The sequence below is a fragment of the Sebastes fasciatus genome, chromosome 13 (genome assembly GCF_043250625.1).
Source record: "Sebastes fasciatus isolate fSebFas1 chromosome 13, fSebFas1.pri, whole genome shotgun sequence".
Taxonomy (NCBI): domain Eukaryota; kingdom Metazoa; phylum Chordata; class Actinopteri; order Perciformes; family Sebastidae; genus Sebastes; species Sebastes fasciatus.
Window position 1 is genome coordinate 29,980,498 of NC_133807.1, and position 22,957 is coordinate 30,003,454.

General features: G+C 40.3%; 1 protein-coding gene across 1 annotated transcript; it reads right to left on the reverse strand.

The window, feature by feature from the left end:
* Nucleotides 1-2,702: 2,702 nt before the first annotated feature.
* LOC141781213 (heparan sulfate glucosamine 3-O-sulfotransferase 6-like) lies at nt 2,703-22,509 on the reverse strand. Its single transcript, XM_074656798.1, has 2 exons — nt 21,689-22,509; nt 2,703-4,209 (listed from the first exon to the last, which is right to left on the reverse strand). Exons 1-2 carry the CDS (start codon nt 22,207-22,209, stop codon nt 3,591-3,593), a joined length of 1,140 nt encoding a protein of 379 aa, XP_074512899.1. The 5' UTR covers nt 22,210-22,509; the 3' UTR covers nt 2,703-3,590.
* Nucleotides 22,510-22,957: the final 448 nt, after the last annotated feature.

Consider the following 22,957-nt stretch of genomic DNA (forward strand, 5'->3'; position numbering starts at 1 on the left):
TTGCTTAGATCACAGAGTTGGATGAAGTTATGGTTCATTACATAAGCAGTAGCTCATTTTTGATGAACACCGACGCACACCTTCTCGTCTCGCTTCTCAGTTTCAGGGAACGTATTCTCAATCATTCCTCCATTTTTTCTTGCTCTTTTTCTTCCTTCACCTCAATTGAATTTCTCACATCATTACCAGTGTTTAGTGACAACCGTAGATTACGCCGAATGTCCCGCTGATTTAATGAAACTTAACGACTGGGCTAGTCCCGCGAACAGCGATGCTAACGTCTTTCGCAGATGGCAGAATGGGAAATCAGTTATCTTTTAATGCCTGCTGCCGGGCTGGCACGGCGTAAAAGCTCTATGGCTGGTAATGCAGAGTAATAAAAGTTGGCACAGATGAAGTGAGGCAAGCACATTTAAATTTTAGCGAGGCCCACTAAAAACTAATGCCAGACATATAAAACAGAGGGGGAATGTGACAGAAATACTGACTGGAATTAGAGGAGGCAAGATGTATGGAAAGAGCCAAAGAGAAATGGGCGTGTGTTCATGCAAACTCGCACGAATACACGCACTAGCACGCTAATGCAAGCAGCCATTTCCACAAACAAAGCTCAGTGTTAATTTTGATTGAATATTTTTTTGGTTTAATCATTGAATTGGTCAGTCACATTATGCATTGTAAAAAAAACAAAAAAACATCAGATCTTGTCAAATGGTGGGTTTCCTTTTTTTGGTCGTTCCACCAGAGCAGATGTTTTTTGTTTTTTTCCTTCCATTCAGGATACTAGTGTACGATGAAAGAGACAAGCTCTGCTGCTGCTAATTCTGAGCCCAAAGAGAGGAAAGGAGGGGGGCTTTTCTGAGCAAGCTGACATTTTTCATAATTAAAGGCCACAGCAGCACGCAGGCCGGCTCAGACGGTACATGTGGTCTCGCTGTGTGGAAGTGGCGAGAGGGAAACAGCAATGTGAGAGAGGAAGAGAGAGTTAAAGTTTGAGGGCATAAATAAAGTGTGGGGGGCAGGGGGGGGGGGGGGGGGGAACGGCACGACAAGGACAGAAAGAGAGAGGAGACGTTTTGGTCGTGGCAGCACTAACAGGGTTACCATCATGGTTACCATCATGGTTACCATGGAAGAACTGACCATTCACTATGCCTGCCTCCCTTAGTTACTGTTGCTATGCCAGCTTTCCCTTATGCCCCGATGCCACAACTAGCTGTAGTTGTAGCTGTTGATAGCAGATTAAGATAGCATCAGCTCCTTGAGTTGAAAGTAACACCTTTTTAATGATCACAGCTGATTCAAGTATTTTTTCCGTGGGGTTTCTTGTCAAGAATCTTTTTCGCATTTTTTTTTTGTCAAGTATTTTTTTTTAACAAGTATTTTTTTGTCAAATAATTTTTTCGTATTTTTTTGTCAACTATTTTTTTCATACTTTTTTTCTGTCAAGTATTTATTTCATACTTTTTTTGTCAAGTTATTTTTTAGTCAAGTATTTTTTTCGGACTTTTTTTTGTCAAGTATTTTTTTCGTACTTTTCTTTTTGTCAAGTTATTTTTCCGTGGGGTTTCTTGTTAAGAATTTTTTTGTCAAATATTTTTTTCATACTTTTTTTTTTCGTATTTTTTTCATACTGTTTTTTTTTTCGTATTTTTTTAGTGAGGTTTTTTTTTTTTCGTATTTATTTTTTGGTCAAGTAATTTTTCTGTCAAGCCTTTTTTAGGTTTTTTTTGTCAAAAATATTTTTTTCTTATTTATTTTTTGGTCAATTAATTTTTAATTTTTTTTTCTGTCAAGTATTTTTTTGTCAAATATTTTTTTCATACTTTTTTTTTTCGTATTTTTTTCATACTGTTTTTTTTGTCAAGTTATTTTTTTAGTCAAATATTGTTTTAGTTTTTTTAGTGAGGTTTTTTTTTTTTTTTTGTATTTATTTTTTGGTCAAGTAATTTTTCATTTTTTTTCTGTCAAGTATTTTTTTCGTACTTTTATTTTTATCAAGTTATTTTTCCGTGGGGTTTCTTGTCAAGAATCTTTTTCGCTTTTTTTTTTGTCAAGTATTTTTTTGTCAAATTATTTTTTTAGTCAAATATTTTTTTTAGTCAGGTTTTTATTTTATTTATTTTTTCGTATTTATTTTTTGGTCAAGTCATTTTTCATATTTTTTTCTGTCAAGTATTTTTCTAACACTTTTTTTTGTCAAGTATTTTTTTCATACGTTTTTTGTCAAGTTATTTTTTAGTCAAGTATTTTTTTCGTATTTTTTTTTGTCAGGTATTTTTTTCCTACTTTTTTTTGTCAAGTTATTTTTTAGTCAAGTATTTTTTTCGTATTTTCTTTTGTCAAGTATTTTTTTCCTACTTTTCTTTTTGTCAAGTTTTTTTTTCGTATTTCGTTTTTGTCAAGTATTTTTTTCGTATAGTTTTTTGTTACCCTTCAAACTCTACACAGTATCTCTCTTACTACAACCTCATAATAAACACCCCTTCAACATGGAGAAGTCCAACAGGCCTGCCTAGTTACGGTTGCTAAATGTAAATATGTTTGAAGGAGTGGGTTTATCGGCGGCTGATCCTTCCACAAACTTTATGAAGGCCAAATATATATCATTTTAGCAGTCTTAAATACGAACATCCTCAGTTTGCTTGATAACTTTACAGTGACACAGAAATTAAAAATGAAGGAACATTGTACTCTGGATGTCATGTCAGATAAAACTTTACTTCACAACACAGGTCAGAATTTAGGTTTTATACACACCACTGTAATTTGTGTACTTTACATATGGAGTTTTAGATGGTTCAAAATAATCACAGATCAAAACAGTGAGTAACAGCCGATACAGTCGGTGCTGTCCAAGGCAATTAAAATATGTGTGGGGAGAAATATCTACAACTGCCATAGAACTTGTGTATGTGTGGTTTCTGATCACATTTAATATTTACACATGAGGTATCATTGGTATATCAACTGCAACGTGCAGAGAAATACCCTGCAACATCAGACTAAGATATGTAGCTTTTCAAAGGACATTTGGAAACAGTAAATGTAATGAAAATATAAATGCAGTCAAAGTAACACTGCTAATAATTAAAAAGACATAGTGGTTTATCATGGAGTATGACATTTTTTTCCCAATGTCCTGTCAATGAAAACATATTCAGTTTTATGTCTTGCCTTGTCGTGTAATAAATACATTTCTTTCATAAAAGAAATCTGTAACTGTCGCATTTCAAATCAACAGAAACTATAAATATCAGCTTATTTTATAGACAAAATGATATTCAAAGGTAAAGTTTTTTCCTTTCCCTTTGGTACGCACTTTGCTTCTAACTTCGGTATAACATTATATGGGCAAGAAAAGGGTTTAATGGTTTAATAACTAAGCCATTAACTATGTGTGTAACTTGCATATTGGCAGCACATGTCGGCATTTCTCCGACAAAACAGTGACAGTTCATGTGCTGCATGTCATGTTGAGTCCACTGAGGCAGGATTCAGCTTGTGGACTTTGTATTCCTCTCTCCCCGTCCCTGAGAGCGTTAGTCCTGTGGAGCATTAAACTGTCAGACTGGATTTTATCTCCTCTATTAGTCCCAGCCAAAGTCTTGTCCAGTCATCTGGTAGAAACGGTGGTTGAAGGGCCTGTAGAAGTCTCTGAGCCTCTGCAGGACCTCAGAGGGGATCTGGGGATGGGGTCTGCCCTTGGACTTTCCAAGGCAGCGAGGTCTGCTGCTCCCCTCGGGCTTCTTCAAGCAGGGAAAACCTTTGGTCTGGTTGAAGTAGAAGTGTTTGTCTGAAACAACCCTTTTCAGACCCAGGAAGTCCTGAACACGGCCCATCTCCCCGGCTGGATCGGACACCAGCCGCTCACCGCTGACAAACAGAAAGTGAGACAAGGGGAAGTGCTGTAGCCAGTTCTCCAGATGTTTGGCGTAGAGGCCGATGCGCACGGCGCTCCACGTGGTGTCAATCAGACCTGTGGTGGAGTTTTTTAAAGCCAGGCTCTGGAAGGATGGAAGGCCTGGGTTCTTGGACAGTGTCTGGGTGTAGTCAGATACGGCCCGCGTCACGGGATCCCTGACCACCACAATGAGCTTGGTTTGGCAGTTCATAGTGCAGACGCGGCTAGGAGCCTCTTTTGTGACGAAGTAGCTGGGGGTTTTCTCCATGGTGATCTGGCCGTCCAGCGTCCGAGGCATCAGGCTCCTAAATGAAAAGAAAAAACTGGTCAGACACAGAATTCAGATTCATCTCTCAAAGCCATAACGACTGTAATATATCTAGCTGATCTGAAAGCCCAATAGTTGGGCTTACACATATTATATAATATAATATATAATATATATTTTTTAGCCATTTGTGGCAGCGGAACAAGCTGCAAACACAACTCTGACATACAGAGAGCTGAAGGAATGAGTCCTAAAACCTGGAAATGAGTTAACATTTCAGCACTTCCAGTTCCCTTGTCTCAAAGACAATGGGTTTTTAGTTAGACGCCTGAAATAAGGTCTGTGGTTAACACAAGCTGAAGAGATTTTAATGTTTTATTCTACGATATAAAATGGCTAAATGAGAATACAAAACATCATCACGCCAACTCCTCCGCCTCGCCTCGCGTTCATGCGACCGTGGTGTAGTTTGTTTATAGCCTAACGTTAGCTGTTTACTTCTGCCGATTGCATTCACACTTAGATAATCATTAAAGTGGTGTTCATTTGTGGAGATTATCTTGCTGAACAAAGCATGTAAGTATCAGAAGCGTTTGTTTGCCACAGAGCTTATTTTTCTGCAAAACCAAATGGAACAATCCCATTGGCTTTTTGTTGAAGGAACCAGGGCGGTGCTAACTTCCTGGTTGGCCTACAAAAATATGTCATCCCTGGAGCACTCTATTACCACAGCCTTATAAAGTTGATATTACAGTGACTTATACACATCTAGTACAGTTAGCATCCATTTGTAGTCGTGTTTGAGTCCACCTGATAAATATAAATCCAAATTTTAGCTCCGTTTTTGGTCTCCACCAACTCCTGGGGGAAATATCTGGCTCTTTAGCTGCTAAATGTTCCACAGTTAGCTGCAAGGCAGGTAGATACAGTTGGTTTATCTGAGTTTTTTTCACTGAAAACAGCTGGCTGTTATACCTGGAAACAACAACCGCTACTGAGCGATCCAAAAGAGTAAAGTCGTGGGCTGCAAAAACAAAACAATGAGCTAAAAGACACTAAAACACTGAGGAGCTGAGGGGAACTGCAGAGTTGGGTGATAATTCTCTGTTTGTCCATCAATAATAGTAACCCCCTTTCACATAACACATAGACGTCTGACCTATTGTTACTTTAAAAATATTGATTAATGCAGCTTTAAAAAAAAAAAAAGTGCCAGTTGCATTATTGCTTTACATTCTGTGAAATCGTGACCGTATGTGAATTTAATCACATGAGGGGTACAAACTGACTACAGTGAAAAGAACATCAAGAGATAACGTAAACACGTTATATACGCTAAACATTAAAGCACCCCCAAAATCTGTGTGATTAAAGGTCCGTATACTCTGTGGTGTGTTTATGTACCGGGGCCTCAGACAGCCCATCGGAGCCTCACTAAAGACCTGCACAACAGGACCATCCACTCACTACGGGCCTGATGAGTCAAAACCACAAAGCCTCAAGAACCACTTAACAGCAATTTCCTACAGATTTCCACCCCTCCTTTCTTCCTGCAAGAGCAAAGTGCCTCCCCGCCCCCCTTCACCTCCCCTACGGGTTCTTACAAGGACCCAAACAGACCAAACAGACCAGAGTCAGGAAGTGCAACCAGGATGGCGAGCTGCTGAGCTCAGCTAGTGTGTTAAACATATGGCTGCAAGGAGGAGAGATGAAGAACACGACAGGGAAAAGGCATGTGTTGAATTATGTGCTTGCATATTGCAGAGATACATGTTGCATGCAATGCAAAGTCTATTAATCTGTAATCCAAACCAATAATCGCTAATCTACATTGTACGTTTAAACTTTTCTTTGTTTGTAAGTCTCTGCTTTACTAAACTGTGTGCATCTGCTGTCCTATAAACTTTCAGTACTATCTGGCAAACAGGCATTGTGGGAAACGTGGTATTCGACAGATCTGGCGTTTGTTCCATGTGTCCACATTTGACGGACTGTGTGATGCAAAAATTGTGGTGGATTTTGGATTTCAGGGACAAATTGTTTCTTGCGTGACAAACGGGACAATGAGCAATGTTTCAAATGTTTCATAGTTCATCTTATTTGTTACTGGAAACAGAGAGCTTTCATGTGGCTTCCTATAAAATAAACAAGTAACGGAGCCTGTGTGCTTTATTAGAAGTCTGCGTAGAGTCTAAAATGTCAGTGACAAGAGAGCTATTCAGAGATGTAGATCACTGATGGACGTCCAAGGGAAATTTATTTCAATTTTGGAAGTTGTTACAGTGAGATTGACTGTGGTTAAACACTGGTTTGATTATTATTATTAAAAAGCAAACTGTAGTATTCATAAAGTAATGGTCTATTAGACCCATTGTTTGCTTGTAGAATAACAATCGTCAGCCTTTAAGATGAAAACAGCATAAAAACAAATACACACTTGTTTGGCATGTAGAAAGATTGACCACTTAAGTCTTGAGTATTGGTAGTATGCCAACATTATTTATATTTCCTTTATGTTCCAGCTATAGACTGTATATAAGAAGTGGACGTAGACACCGTGACGTCACCTATTGGTTTGTGGACTGCCGTTTGGAAGCAGATATTTTGGTCGTCGCCGTCTTGGTCTTTTGCAACCAGAAGTGCTATGAGAGGCTGGAGCTAAGTACAAACGCACGCTGAATAAGACATTTTCAGGCGACCAAAAAGGTTATAATTAACTTTCATGAACTCAAAACACACCATGAAAGAGTTAAAGTTCAAAACACGGACAACTCCCAGACTGGACAACACCGTGGTAGCGACCTGTCAATCACAAGGTAGCCCCGCCCTAAATCATCCCCTGCTTTATGGTCTATTTGTCTCTAAATAGGACCATAATTTACTAAATGAACATCATGCTGTATTGAAGAAGACTTGAAACTAGTGATTGAGACCATAAACTCATGTTTACAATGTTTACTGAGGTAATAAATCAAGTGAGAAGTAGGCTCATTTTCTCATAGACTTCTATACAATCAGACTTCTTTTTGCAACCAGAGGAGTCGCCCCCTGCTGGCTGTTAGAGAGAATGCAGACTTCAGCATTGGCTTCACTTCTCAGACTCTGAGGTTGCCCACTGGTTCCAGCTGAGAGAACTAGAGTTCGGCAAAGCCTCGATGTGGAAGTGAAACAGGGTTGATGAAACTTCCAATAGTTTTAAAGTACACAAAGCAGCGATTGACTGCGGTTAGGAGCAGCAGTCAGTATTCAAAGTACAGGTTGCGCTCATTCTGTGGTTTAAATGCAGCACAGTAGGTTAACCCCTCAACAAGCAGCAGCCTGCTGGTGCTCTCCCTGTGCAGCCAAACATTGTTGAAACCCACAAAACTTTTTAAATTGTAGTGGAGACCCTTAAGGGAATAGTTTGACATTTTGGACAACACACTTTGACAGAGTTAAATGAGAAGATTGATACCACTCTCTACGGTAAAATATGAAGCTACCGCCAGCATGCCTGGCTCTGTCCAAAGGTAACAAAATCCACCTCCGGCAACTCAACAGCTCACTAATTAACACGTTGTATCTGCTTTGTTTAGTCTGTACAAAAACAAAAGTGTAAAAGCAACATGTTGTGGTTTTAGAGGGGGATTACGTGCCGGACTATTTCTTGGCACAGTGCTGTTACTTCCTGCGTCCCGTAAAAATAAAACACATGTTGTTTTTACACTTTTTTTTTTTTTGTAGGGATTAAACAAAACATCTGTTTGATGTAATAAGATTCAGTTTTCACTCTGTTCATCTCAGAGTTTTCATTCACATATCTTGAGGTCAGAGGTCAAGGGACCCCTTTGAAAATGGCCATGCCAGTTTTTCCTCGCCAAAATTTTGTGTAAATTTGGAGCGTTATTTAGCGTTTTTCCCGACAAGCTAGTATGACATGTTTGGTATCAATCTATTCATTAGGTTTGTTAGTTTCATATGATACCAGTATCTTCACTCTAGCTTTAAGACTGAGCGCTACAACATCCGAAAGACAGAATAGCATCAGATTTAAGAGGAGTGTTAGGGCCACATTGAGGAGAAAAAATAAATCTGAGATTTTGAGAATAAATTCGTATTGTTACGAGAATAAAGTCAGAAGTTTACGAGAAAAAAAGTCGAAATATTATGAGAATAAAGTCATAATATTATAAAGTAGTAATTTTACGTGTTATTTTAGTGGGGAAACAGTGTGAAAATGAGGAACGTGGAGCATCTTGTGAAGTTATACTTTAGTTTAGGTTTCACAAATAACCAAATACTTAATCTTTTGGCACATCAGCACCACATCATCATCATCATCAGGACCTTGAAAAGATTGTGCAAGAAACTGCGTTTATTCCAAAGAAAGAACCACACGGACCTGATGGGGAAACTGACTCTTTTATGGAGGAAGAAATTACTTTTTTTCTCATTAAGTTACAACTTTTTTTCTCGTAATATTATGAATTTAATCTCGAAATCTCTGATTTTCTTTTTCCCTCAATATGGCCCTTATACTCCGTCGTATAAATGATACTTTCAGACAGTGTGGAATAAAATAAAAAGTGCTATTTAAGGGGAAACTAAAGGTAAAACTGCATGTTAAAGGGTTTATATTTAGTGTGCTGCAACCTTCTGTAGTTTTGTAATTATGAAAATGTATTTGTTGTCACACGTTCATGACTATGATGAGTGTGAAGGAGGAAAGAAAACACTTCTTGTTCCTGTGTAAGTTTCGAGTTTCATCCTTTACTTAAAGTTAAGCCGTTTCAATCCACTCCCACTAAATGATCTCCATAATAAAAGACCATTAATTGATTATTATCCAACTACAAGAGCTGCAAATGGCCTATCGCTGCCTGTCTGTCCCCTGTTTATCTGTGTCTAATCAATAAGTCTGTCTCTATGACAGATTGTTCACTGTGTGTGTGTGTGTGTGTGTGTGTGTGTGTGTGTGTGTGTGTGTGTGTGTGTGCGTGCGTGCGTGCGTGCGTGCGTGCGTGCGTGTGTGTGTGTGTGTGTGTGTGCACATACACTCGTGTGAGCGCGGAGGTGTCGGTGTTTACTGATGAGAAACTGAGCGCTCGTCTCCCCTCTCTCATCCATACTCCTCTCCATTTGTCCTTCACTCCTTCACATAAAGTGTCACTTCAGTAATTGACCATAAGTTGTCTTTCCATACTCATGAATAGTTAATGAATTATGGCTTTTACCCCCCCTCCTCTCTCTCTCTCTCTCTCATCGGGTCCCTATCTCCCTCATCACAATCTGTCTCATTATCAGAGAATCAATAATAGCCGATCATAAATCTGCTCCTGTATGTGGTGTGTCAGAACGAACAGTAAACAGATCAGCGATGATTCATTTATTGTCAATTTTCTCATGCATGTAAATCTATGAGGTTATATGTGTTTGACAAATACAGCTCTTTTATTAAACTTAACCCCTTAAAACTCCGGCCGCTTTCAGAGATTCTTGCAAACTGAGTTTTCAAAAGTGAAGATATTGGCATCATATGAAACTAGAACGCCACAAATTTAAGCACAATTTTGGCGAGGAAAAACTGGCATGGTGAATTTCAAAGGGGTTCCCTTGACCTCTGACCTCAAGATATGTGAAAGAAAATGGGTTTTATGGGTACCCACGAGTCTCCCCTTTACAGACATGCCCACTTTATGATAATCACATGCAGTTTGGGGCAAAAAACATGCAGTTTTTTTCATGCAATATAAATGTGTTTGAATATTTCTTCATACTGGGGTCCCAAAACAGTGTTGAATTACATAAATTGGGTATCACTGTAAAGCTGAGACTCTTGTGGATCCAATGAGCCCAACTGTATTCATGTGTGATGATGTTAGTCCCCATAGGAGACATTTCATTGAGCTCATTGTATAAAATGACCTGTGGTGACCTCTAGGATAATCACAGCTTCATGAAACTTTACAGCTACAAACTAGAGACCTAGAGCATTCAGAGGATGGATGGCTTTCCTAGCTAGATTGACAATAAGGGCGTTTCTGAGCAGTTTCTACAACAGAAGTGCTCGCCATCCAATCGCCGAAAAAGTGCAATTCTTGCAAAAATCTCCAAATGTGAAAAGTTGTTGAAACCAAATCACAGCATGGCTTTTTCTATGGTGTTCCTCAAGGTCTTGGTGTCTTAATGTGGTATTTTGGAGGGATTATTGATCATTTTAATCAATTTTCGAGTGGAAAAAAATGGTTAAATTTAGTACCAAAATATGTGTAACAAATGGTATCAACCCAAAGATTGCTGCAACAATTTGTGAGACATAATAGAGCATGGGGATTGAAATCAGAAACTTCTATCAATATGTTCTACGCTCTTATACACTTTCACAATTCATTTTCATCTGAAATTAATCTTCAGCTTTCAGATGATGTACACCACTTCTATGTGACATCTGACTCTTTATCTCACCATGAACATCCCCTACCCCTCTAAAAAAAGAGGGAGGAATGGTAAAGGGTTAAAGAGAAATGCCTTTCAGTCTATTGTTGTGCAAAGAGAGTAACTCGGGGCACGAAGATGTTTTCTATTTAGCCCAGTAGTAAAGTCTTGACATATTAGTCTGGAACTCCCTGCTGCTTAAAGGATATAGCACTTTTCCTCCCTGAAGTGCTGCACCGCTGATTACACTACTGATATGTTCTAGCCAGTCTGGATCAGAAGATTAAGTACTAACGCTGGCAACAAGGATGTGGCCAGGAGACTTCCTGCCCCCGAGATTATGGCTTCTCCCGCTGCAGGGCTGCAGATATCCCTGCAGCGTCCTAACAAAAGGCCTTCTGCACACAGAGCAGAGCTGACCGGAGACAAAAAAGATCCCAAAAAATACCAATTATCGTGTCATTTTTCTGAAAAACAAAAACAGATCTAAATTTCCATGGCTTATTATATTAGTTTACTGGACCATCTACGCTAAACACTGAGACTTCTGCTGCTGCGTCCAAACGCTTTCAGAGCTGAAACCCAATTAGTGGAAAATCAAGGCCGTAAAAAAAAATGAGAATGGGAGCAAACAACAAAACTGGAGGAAAACATTTCCCGGCAGTGCTGCTGTGCTCTCTCAGAGGGTGACAGAAGGAGCCTCAAGGCCGTCCAGCAGCCCCGTCAGGCTGACGGGACGAGTGTGGGAACCCTGATTTACGCCTTCATGCCTGGATGAAACATATGCTGCAGAAAAAAAAAAGCTCAACAAGCGAGCAAACCGAGCCGTTTAAAAGAATAGTTTGACATTTACGCTTATTTGTTTTCTTGCTAACTCCCTGTTAGATGAAGATTGATACCGACCTCCATCATGAGAGCCGTATCGATCTTCTCATCTAACTCCCCGCAAGATTTTATTGTATTTCCCAAAATGCCAAACCATTAAGTATAACCTGCTGGGTTGCACTGCAGTGACAAAGCATAAAGGTTCACCATGAAACCCCGTCAACACGCCCGCTGACGCTGTCGATGTGATACTACCCTGCACACACACAGGAGAAGTCATCATTGTCAGTAAGGGCGAACGCAGCCATTCTGTCTCTGCGTTCTTTGTCTAAACGGAAACCTGAGCAAGCGACGAGGCCTCCAAAGTGTCATGGACGCCAAAGTTGGAAAGTTAACGTGTTTAAAAACGAAACTTGAGCAACATTATAAGAGTTACAAGAGTGTGTATAAGAGCTAAAGTAAAAAAAAACTTGTCAGCCTGGAGGTGAATTTCCGGCGCTTTTGCAGACGCCGATCCCCTCTCTCCGTCGGCAGAGAGAGGAAGTGGATGGTTAGAGCCCCCTGGGAAACCACATGACTGGCAGAAAGACTGTTGCCACCCACAGATTTTAAATACATTGTTATCAGATGATTTTCCCCCCCCCTATGAATAATGATGCAGTAATGGAGGGAGCGGAGGGTTTTTCTCGACAGGAGGTTAGCTGAAGTGGTACTCCCACAGAGACGTCATGTTTTACATTTTCATCATCTGTGGTGGTTTACAGCAGGATACCGGCGCAATGAGTTTGAATGTGTGTGTGTGTGCGTGGGGGTTAAAATCATGCACATATGTGTGAGTGTGTGTGTGGGCTTTTCTATAAAGAAATCCGTTTTGTTGGTCAGTCGCTAATTAGTGACTGCATGGCGTCCAATCATAATTAGGGGACTTAAAGAGGACGTCAGTGATGGTTTGCTGCGGAAATCAGTAATGACTTCAGCATTTGGCACGTGGAAGTAGTAGTGGTGACACGCAACAGGGTATTTTAACATTTTCTATATCTGCGCCAAAACTAAAACAATACTTTTTTTTAATATTGTTTTGAATAAAAAAATGTTTTTCCCACAAAACCCTTTTTTTCTGTTTAACAAAATAAGTGACTTTGGTTGAGATTGAATATCTCAACAACTGCTGGATAGATTGCCGTGAAATTTGATACACACACATTCATGTCCCCCTCATGATAATAACTTTGGTGATCCCTTAATTAAAGAGGACCCATTATGTGCTTTTCCCCCTTTCTTTTTAGTGTGTTATATAGGTTCTTGTGCACGTAAAAGGTCTGCAAAGTTACAAAGCTCAAAATCAACGCCAAAGGGAGTAAAGCCGGCGCGAATTTTTGTAACTACGCACCGACTGCGCCTTCCATTTCAACATCCTCCTTCCTTCAAGGGAAGACTGGCCGGGCAGGTTCGCACAACCTATTATTATATAACCTTATTAGAGACCACAGGGACAGTCACATGACATTAAATACTTGTAAAGAAACAGGCAACACACTGGAGAAAGAAGAGGCTTTTTGCTGCAGGCTGTGAAAGAATCTGAGTGATCGTTTTGTAAAAGTTAAAAAAAAAAAAAAAAGGTCTTATAGAAAGATTGGCGACGCGAAGGGAAGCACCGAGAGACGGAAGATTAGTTTGACTTGGAGGTAAGTGACAGTAATAATTACAGTACACAAATGTAATGTTTGGCGGTACGTACGTCGGTGTTTACTACTGTTGCCAGGCAGCCTACTTTCCTTTCCGATAACACTCGTTGACTTCTTGCTTATCCACAGAATATTTAGTTTATACGCCTCCTGGCGTTTCAGAGCATATTGCAACGAACAACACGCTGAGCATAAACGCCTCTGTGCAAGCTTGTAGTGCGCGCCCATCTACGGAGGCCTGCGCGAGTATAAACAAAACGGAAACACTGCTCCTGAACTGCCTGAAACGCCTCGCTTTCAGTCCCACCTTTTCCTCCATAACGTGGTGATGTCACCAAGTAACACATTTGCATAACAGCTAGTTTGGCACGCCTTCAAAACAAAACTAGTTAGAGCGGAGTCCGAACAGTTTGGTGTTCTTTTTTTTTTTAACATTAAAGCATGTAAACTTGTTCTAGTAGAAACCCAAAATACAAGTATGCACCTGAAAATGAGCATAATAGGTCCTCTTTAACTTTTCATCTAGCGCAACTGTGAATCCAACTTTCAACACTATTTTTTTAAACTTGATGCATGGACACAATTTGTGCCCAACAAGTACTGAAGTTTGATACCCAGTCCTTATGCTGATGTTAGCCTGATGCTAAACAGAGCATCATGACTGCGGCTCTCTTGGTCAGTTATGAGAATCAGACTTGTTCCATTCAAACCATGTAATTGTTGACTATGTGCGATAAAAATTGTATATTTCCCACTGGTAATATCATTGTATTTCCATATCATTGTATTTCCATTGGTTTACTCCCATCTGTTTTCTACCTCGTGTTAATCTTTTCTGGAAATAGCAGCGCAACTGAGCATGACTACATCTGAGACGTTTCATTTCGGCCAACTGACACAAAGCATTTTCCTCACCGGCTAACTGCAGTCCGGAGCTAAAACGGCACGACTGAAAGATTTTTTACAGGCGCCCCCAAAATGCACCACAATGCGCCTCAAATTATTATAATTCCCACCATATGGGGTGTGACTGTGGGCCTTATAACACCACCTAGACCCAACTGCAGCCAGAACCCACCACCATTAAAACACAATACAACTCAACACTACAGAGACCACTTCCTGGTCTGTTACACCAATCAGTGGCGTTCAGCCTCCATCACTAATGGCCTCGGGGGCTGGGACGCAGAACGAGGTGTCGGGGAAAATCACCCTCGCGCTGGAAAACGTCGTCCCATGCACATTAGAGTCCACTTTCGCCATTTCAGCTGTCAGATATCTAGGCTGACACGGTAAGTGTTCGAATCAGCACACTTTCACCTACCGGTTAGAGGTTATAAATAAACCTTAACAGCTCATAATGGAGGTAAAACAAAGCATTTTGTTCCATTAACACTACGAAAATGAAAAGCAATATTGTGGATATTAAGTGTGAATCAACTAATTTACTTTCATAAACACATCACAAGCACATCATTATGGAAATGATCAACCAACATATGGTATATACGTGACAACAGACTTCAGTAATCTAACGGCAAAAAACTGGTATGTACTCCGTTTTATAAACTGTAAAGAACAGTAGATATATTTTATACATACATTACAGTTATCTTAGAAATATCCTTTAAAATATGCATTCATATTTATTTCAGTGTTTCAGTTACTCAGAAATATGCAGTCACACATTTTTTATCTGTTCAAAATGTACCTTAAAGGGAGATTTGTCAAGTATTTAATACTCGTATCAACATGGGAGTGGGCAAATATGCTGCTTTATGCAAAATATATATATATATTTATTATTGGAAATAAATTAACAACACAAAACAATGACAGATATTGTCCAGAAACCCTCACAGGTACTGCATTTAACATAACAATATATGCTCAAATCATAACATGGCAAACTGCAGCCCAACAGGCAACCAACAGCTGTCAGTGTGTCAGTGTACTGACTTGACTATGACTTGCCCCAAACTGCATGTGATTATCATAAAGTGGGCATGTCTGTAAAGGGGAGACTCGTGGGTACCCATAGAACCCATTTATATTCACATATCTGGAGGTCAGAGGTCAAGGGACCCCTTTGTAAATGGCCATGCCAGTTTTTCCTCGCCAAAATTTTGCTAGAGTTTGCAGCGTTATTTAACTTTCTTCTCGACAAGCTAGTATGACATGGTTGGTACCAATGGATTCTTTAGGTTTTATAGTTTCACATGATGCCAGTATCTTCTATCTAGCTTTAAAACTGAGCCTGCTACAACCTAAAAACCGCAAGTTGCTTTAATGTGTCAAAGAAATTACTTATATATCTTCTTTCTGATCTAACAAAATAGACGTATATTGAAAAGAAGCACATCAAAAATGACCCATACATTATCCCAAAGATCGACATAATCCCATTTTATTTTCCCCCTCATCACTTCGGATCCTTATTTAAAATAAAATCTATTTTAAGGGCCAATGTAAATTTCAGCAGTGCTGTCGTTTCTCCTTGCTCTTGTGCTGCCACCCTTAAAGGATTTATACTACATTTTAATAGCAATCCGATCGGCCGTGGCCTTTGGTGTCAAGACTGTAGGTCAGCCAATTGACAAGCTTTCAAAAATATTGATGGAACTTGTGGACTGGTGTTTTTCCTCAAATGGAACTGCATCTTTTCATAAATTAAATATAAAGAGACGTTTTCTATAGGATGTTATTTTAGATCCAACTGTTCATCTCTTTTAAAATAGCAACTGTCTGTTCTGCTACAAATCTTCTCATTTTAACATCATCAAGGAGCTGAAGATAGACTTCATCTGTGAGAGTTACTCACTCACTCACAGCCCACATCATGGTGACAAAGCCGTGACAATCGCAACCATTGTGCCATGGAAAGCTGAGGTTTTTCAGCTTTCTGCGGTGGCTCTCAAGTCCCATATGAAACCCATCGCTCCATGAAGTCCCCCTTAAAGCCATAAAACAACACAGAAATTCATTAAAATCTTTGCTTCATTCTGAATGCACTATTTGTGGCTTTTCCATTCCCGTAATGGGGCTCGTATGCACACATGCAAAGGAGAAGACGGGGATGGAGAGACGGGGATGGGTGGAGAGGGATCACTCGAGATAAAAGCGATGGAAAACACACATGAATGAGGTCTAAGTTTGTCTCGCTGAAGACAATGCTGCTGGAACAACATGCACGGGGAGATCGCCAATGTCTGACAGCAATATATGACCGTGCACGGCTCTCATCCATCTGCTAAAATCGTGGTGCTTATTTCTCCGTCCAAGACATGTGGAAGCAGGCGGACTATCACAATGCACAAATTGTTGTCAGATATGCTAATGTGAAGCCATGTGTCTTTGGCGAAGGCTGTGTTTTTATGACTCATATTATGACTCCTCTACGAAATGATTAACAATTTTCTGATTTGGGAGCATTTTAATAGTTTTTTTTATATATTGATTATGAGTAAAGTACAAGCACGCAGAGGTCATATGTGTCTGAAACGGAGAGTCGATAAAGTAATAAGACAATGTAGGTTAATTGGCGCCATACTAAGATTAAATTAATGATCCAGTGAAATGCTTATATCCATATGTATCGTATAACTATGAACCTGTTGACCTCAGAGTAGGGCTGCACAATTAATCAAATTTTAATCGCGATCACGACTTTGGCTTCCCACAATTAAATGAACATGATCAACTGCAATGTTGATGTGATGTTTAGAAAAAGCCGGCTGGTTTTCAGCATTCTCATATTCATATATCCACGTTGTTCGCCAGTCAGACACATGTGTGTAACATGTTACATCATGGGGCACACAGCGCACACACACAACATGTTGTCGGTATGGAGGTTCTTCAGTAAGTGAAAAACACGTAAAGCTGCAAGTTGTCCAAAATCAGTCGTGGAGGAACAACCGTAAAAACATTTTGAACGACTAACTTAATCAGACACATATTGTAATTAATTCCTGTGATGCTGCTCAGAGTCGTCACAGTGATCGGCTCGTCTGCCGACAGCACGGAGCACATTATGGTGCGCTCAAGCTCTACTCAGTAAAAATGAGTATTGGGCGATGGTAGATTATAACGCTATCCTGATGCTTTCAAATGTAATCTTGTAAAATGTAGTTTTTGGTGAATAAATCCAGTTGTTTGAAGGAGATGTTTTCACAGCAATAAAAAATAGATATTCCTAACACTAGCTCTGAGCACCTTATAATTAAAAATACTAATGCCAAGATTTTTTTTAATTAAAGCAAATATTTAAATAAAAATACAATCATTATTTCCTAATCATTTGAATGCTGTGTGTTTTTGCAAATAACTACTATAGATGACAATAAAGTAAAAGGATAACATTTAGCTCTGTTCGCTCTGTTTTTATAAATGTGAAACTGTAATAAAAATAGTTGGTCCCTAAAAGCAAATAATAATCGTGATAAATAATTGTGATCTCAACATTGATCAAAAATAATCGTGATTATCATTTTGGTCATAATTGTGCAGCGCTACTACCTCAGAGCTGCAGATGAAGCGGGGAACTTCAACAAGATAAAATGTCAAAGCTCTTTTTTCTCTCCGTTGCTTTTCAGAGCCTGTCATACACAGCCGCCTCCAACCGAATCAGATGGGAAAGCGGTGCACTGTTAGCTTCCAGATGTGGCAGGGAGTTGACCTGCTGTGACGAGGACTTGCTTGTTCCACATGGATGAGCTCTCGCTGTCACTGACACACACACACACACACATTTCCAGCAGCCTCTCTGCGGGTCGCTGCAGATGACAGCAAACAGATTTCCCCCAATTTCTGAGTTTCAGTGACAACAAGGGACTCATCTTTCAGTGATTTCACCCAGGATCACGTTGCTGCTGCTGCTGCTGGCGCTATTGTTGTGTTAATCCCTCCAACTCTTCTCCACCTTCTCCAGATTAGTTTACTTCTATCCATAAATAGAAAACAGCCAATAATAAAACTAGTTTTAGTAGATCACACCCATCAGAACTGATTTAACTGGACCACTTACCCAGTTGTCATTTGTCAAATTTTGGCATCACAAGAGAATTACATATTGCACACAGAGTCTTTCTTCTTCTGTTTTTCTTTTGGAGATACGAATTGAAGCGATTATTTGATTAATAGTATGTGTAACGACTTCAGGAAACAAACTAAAAGACGCTGAGAGGCTGAGGTCGGGCCCTATACACTGAGATTCAAAAAATACGTTGAACAAAAATCTGGTTTAATGAAAATGATCAACTTATTCATAACGTGCGCAAAAACAGGATTAATCAACGGAGATCAAAAGAAAATAGCGGTCAACAAAAAATACGGCAACCCACTCACAAAACCGTGGTACCGCCAGCCGCTGTCTGACTTCCGTTGCTCCTAAAAGTGTTATTACGGTAAGGTTGGCCTCTGAGGGAGGTGAACTGCGTTACCACGGTTTTGAAAATGAGGAGTGAGCGGAGGTTGGTTGCAATCTGCAACCACACCGCTAGATGCCCGACCCGGTCTCACGGCAAGGCGTATAAATAGCATAACATTACACGGACATTCTGCGTGTCATGAGGATGCATTTTAGGCTTTTCGTGTGTCATTTGTACGCCGCTTTTTGTGTGTCCAACAACACGTAAGGAAACAACGTAACATAAGTACGGAAACAAACGTCACTTACAAAACAAAACACCGGTCTCTTGATTAAAAGTCATGTGTTTTTGTTGGACCCATCCGCCTCCCCTCCCGCCCGCCATAAGCAGTCTTTCTCACCTTTTACTCTACGTCACTAGCTCTGAACGTAGCGTATTTACGTAGAGCGTTGACATTGCAGTCAGTACAGACATGGCGTACAAATGACACACCTTGCGCATTATCGTGGCATTCATACGCCTTTTCATGTAAATGGGTTAAGATGATGCTGAATCCTACACACTGCTGCCGCTTTAAAGCAAAAATGCCAAACTTTTGCTGGTTCCAGCTTCTCAAATCTAATGACTAGTTGTCATATATGATAGTAAAGTGAATATCTTTGGGTTTTATGATGTTAAAATGGGCTCAAATGAGTTGCAGCCCTTATTATGACCGATCAAACTTTCAGGGATCATGTTGGTGTCGCTGCCGTGCTACAGCACCAACACAGCTACAGCATTAAAGCGTAACAGCTTTACAGCACCAGTCAGGCTAATTAAAACACACATAAACTCACATAAAAACATGCCCTGGAAACACCAAGGTCTGCCACAGGTATTTCCACATAAAGACATCCTTTACGCTTAGAGAAGAGTAGTGAAGCTAGACGAGAGGGAGAGAAAGTGGTGAGAGAAGTGTAAAAGAGGAGTAGGAAAGGGAGCTAATGCGTATGTGATGCATGTTTACGTGCACGGAGAAAAACAGAGAGGAAGCTCAGCAGCATGCTAAAATTATCAGTGGTGAAAGTGTTTCCATGTGTCCTTATGTTCCCGGTTAAAACACAGCTAAGGGGGATGACAAGAAAAGCCAAGAGAAGATTAAATTACACCTTAGAGTTTCAAGAACCATCGCGCTATCAAAGTGTTCGTTTAATCAGTGCTCTTCATCCTGTCAAACCTCGCTCTCTCCGTATGGCACCTTTAACGCTACAGTGTGCTCACAGATCAGAAATAGCATTGTGACACCACGTTTAAGAGCTAAACTCGGATGTTCTCCGGGAGCTTGTAGAGCATCTGGAGATGATCAGCTTCATCCAGACCTTAATCCTTCTTTAGGGCCTTAACGACACCCAAATGATAGCTCTGGTCAGCCTGGTCACCCCCAGATCAGCTGCTGGGCATGTGCAACATCTTTGAGACGTGCAGCCAAGACCGACCTTGACATGAGTTAATTGTATCATGGTTTAAATCCTTTATTTATATATATGAGTAATCACTGTGATGTTTGCATGACTCCCGCTCAGAACAAGGTTGGAAGTGTTAATACAGGATGTCATGTTGACGGGTATAAATGGTGTTTAGATGACTGTCAGGATGATGGACTGCTCCTCAGAGACCCCCACTAGCCTTTTGATCTACAGTGCAGCATGCAGGGAGGATATCGGCTTTATGGTGATCTGTATATATCAACCGGCCTTGTGTATAGCGGTCTGCGGTCTATTGACAGGAGACATCAGCACTTCTGCACAGGTGACACCAACCGCTGCTCATCTGACCCTTCACCCTGCCATACATCATCCGCTCCGCCACTGTCTGGGATGGATCCGATGCTTTATTGTAAAGCTCAAGAACCGAATGTTTTCTCCAAAGCCTGGACAGGCAAATTAACGGAGTAAAGTTCTATTACTGAGGAAATATTGTCATCTGTGTCCGTCCTAACATTATCATGGGGGGTTGTTTAACTTCTACTACTACTGTGCTATTCCCTAAAGACATCTAATATCATTGAGTAAATGTTCTTCTGTTGGCCTCATATTTATTTCAGGGTATTGAAGACCACATTTACTTGGCATTGTTAGGGATCCTTAATTTGCAATTAGATTAATTAACAAGATTATTATGGCATTTATATTCAAGTGTATCAGATTTATCAGTTTAACATTTATTCTGTGAACTCTACTCCAGCATAGTATTACAAAAATAGATTTCAAGATTAATCATGCTGTTTACGCCGAATTCCTACCCTACCTACCTGTGTATGTTATGTAACTTAAAAATAGTAACATCAGACACATTTTTGCCTTTTTTTAGGTGGCAGGAGTGAAAATTATTCCTCCTCAACATGTGTTGTGTTTTGGTTCAATGTATTCAACGTAACAGTTTGTATGATTTCTTATGAAAAGTTATTCCTCATTATTTTGTGCGTTCTCCAACGAATGTCCAGCAACATGTGACGCACCTGTCAATTTATGCTCCAGTCTTTTCAAAATTAACCTACTTAGTTACGTTTAGGAAAAGATCTACTTAGTTAGGTTTAGGCAACAAAACTATTTAGTTAGGTTTAGGAAAAGATCAACTTGGTTAGGTTTAAGTAAAGATCGACTTGGTTAGGTTTAGGAAAAGATCGACTTGGTTAGGTTTAAGAAAAGATCGACTTGGTTAGGTTTAGGAAAAAACGACTTGGTTAGGTTTAGGTAACAAAACTAGATTGTGGTTTGGGTTAAAATAACTCTGAACATGTATATTAACAACAGGGGCGGAGCCAGATGTTGCAAACATCTGGGCTCACTCCAAACCTTTAGGGGGGTCTGGTGGCATCCTCTTCCAGGGAGATTTTTTCCCATTTATGGCAGCTATATGCACCATTTTTCAAGCCATTTTAATAACAATCTGTACATCATTTGGGGAAAACATGATAGTTTCCAAGGAAAAAAAATAAAAAAAATAACAGATTAATGCTATCGGCCCTATGTGCCTTTATTTGGACCTATACTATAATTTGGTTACACATTCAAAGGGGGAAAAATGTCCTTGCAACTGCCCTTCAGTTTTTATTTTGCAGCCAAAATTGAGCTAAAAGGCAACACTGTGTGTGCACGTGTGTATGTGTGTGTGTGTGTGTGTGTGTGTGTGTGTGTGTGTGTGTGTGTGTGTGTGTGTGTGTGTGTGTCTGTGCGCTCCTCACCTGTACCACTCCGCTCCTCTGTCGTAGAACCGGTCGAAGAAGTGCGGCTCCGCACCGACCGCCCTCACGTCCGGATGGATGCGCAGAAACTCCAGCAGAGCTCGGGTTCCTCCTTTCTTCACTCCGATTATAATCACCTGCGGAAACCTTTTGGTGCCAAAACTGTTGGCCACTGGGATGCCGTTGTTGTTGCTCTCCTTTGCTCTCCTGTCCAACACCTGTTGTTGAAGCTGCAGCTGTTCTGCCTCCACCTCCACCTGCTCTGCGTCCGCGTTTGGAGACGTTTGCGCGTTTGGATGAAGGAGGAGACGCGGCGACGGTCGCAGCTCGCCCAAAACGCGTCGGTGATCGTCCAGAAAGTCATAATCTGAAGCTCTCTGGCTGTACAAAGTCCTCGGAGCCGAGTCACAGAGTCCGGTGAGGCAGTAGAAGAAGTAGGTGAAGATCAGGACCATGGTAAAAAACACAGACACCTTGGAGAGCACCTTGCCAAACCTGACTCTGCATCCGCTACATCCCATGAGTTGATCTCCTGCTCGGTGCCAATAAAGGGCCAAAACGTGGACAGCATGCTTCTTAAATTCTTAAAATCTTAAATTTATCTCTCAGGACCTGTTGCGTAAAAGTGAGGCATCGCATGGAGATGATGGATTGGTCACAAAAAAAAATGATCCTCATAATCTTTGTCTTTTTTTTTTTGTCAGAAATTATTCCTCGTCAGTGTAGAAAGTTTAGTCATTTAACATGACTCGTTTATTTGCAGTCAGATGAGACTTGCAGGCTGCTGTGTCTGTGAGCTCTGAGGTCTAACTAACTAATCCCTCATTCAAGGTTTCTCCTCTTCCTCTCCTCCGCCCTCTTTTACTCCACCCCTCCCTCCTCCAGCTGTAGATGCTTCATGGGACTACATATAGAGCCTCGGGTAGTAACCTATCTTTCTATATGGCACACATATTACAACATATTTTTTCATTCATAACCTAAATTACATTATTATTATCATAAATCATCTCAAAGAAACCACTTGATGCACCCACTGAGAAAAACTAAATCTGTCTTTGAGTTAAAGGGACTGTTTGTAAGAATCAGAAATGCTTGTTAACAGCGACACCTGTGGCCGTTAAGTCAACGAAAGTCAGCGTCGGGCTCACGCTCGCTCTAAATAGACATGAACGAGCATCGCTCAAAACAGTGAGGCGACACACGTCAGCTAAAAGCACAATATCACTCTATATTTCACCTGCTTGGCAGTAATGTTAGCTGACCAGA

Bases quoted from the DNA above. Each gene is read 5' to 3' on its own strand.
- LOC141781213 (XM_074656798.1), bottom strand. From the start codon at position 22,209: ATGGGATGTAGCGGATGCAGAGTCAGGTTTGGCAAGGTGCTCTCCAAG. The intron at 4,210-21,688 runs GTGAGGAGCGCA...CTTTTCATTTAG, and splicing joins AGAGGAGCGGAGTGGTACAG to GAGCCTGATGCCTCGGACGC.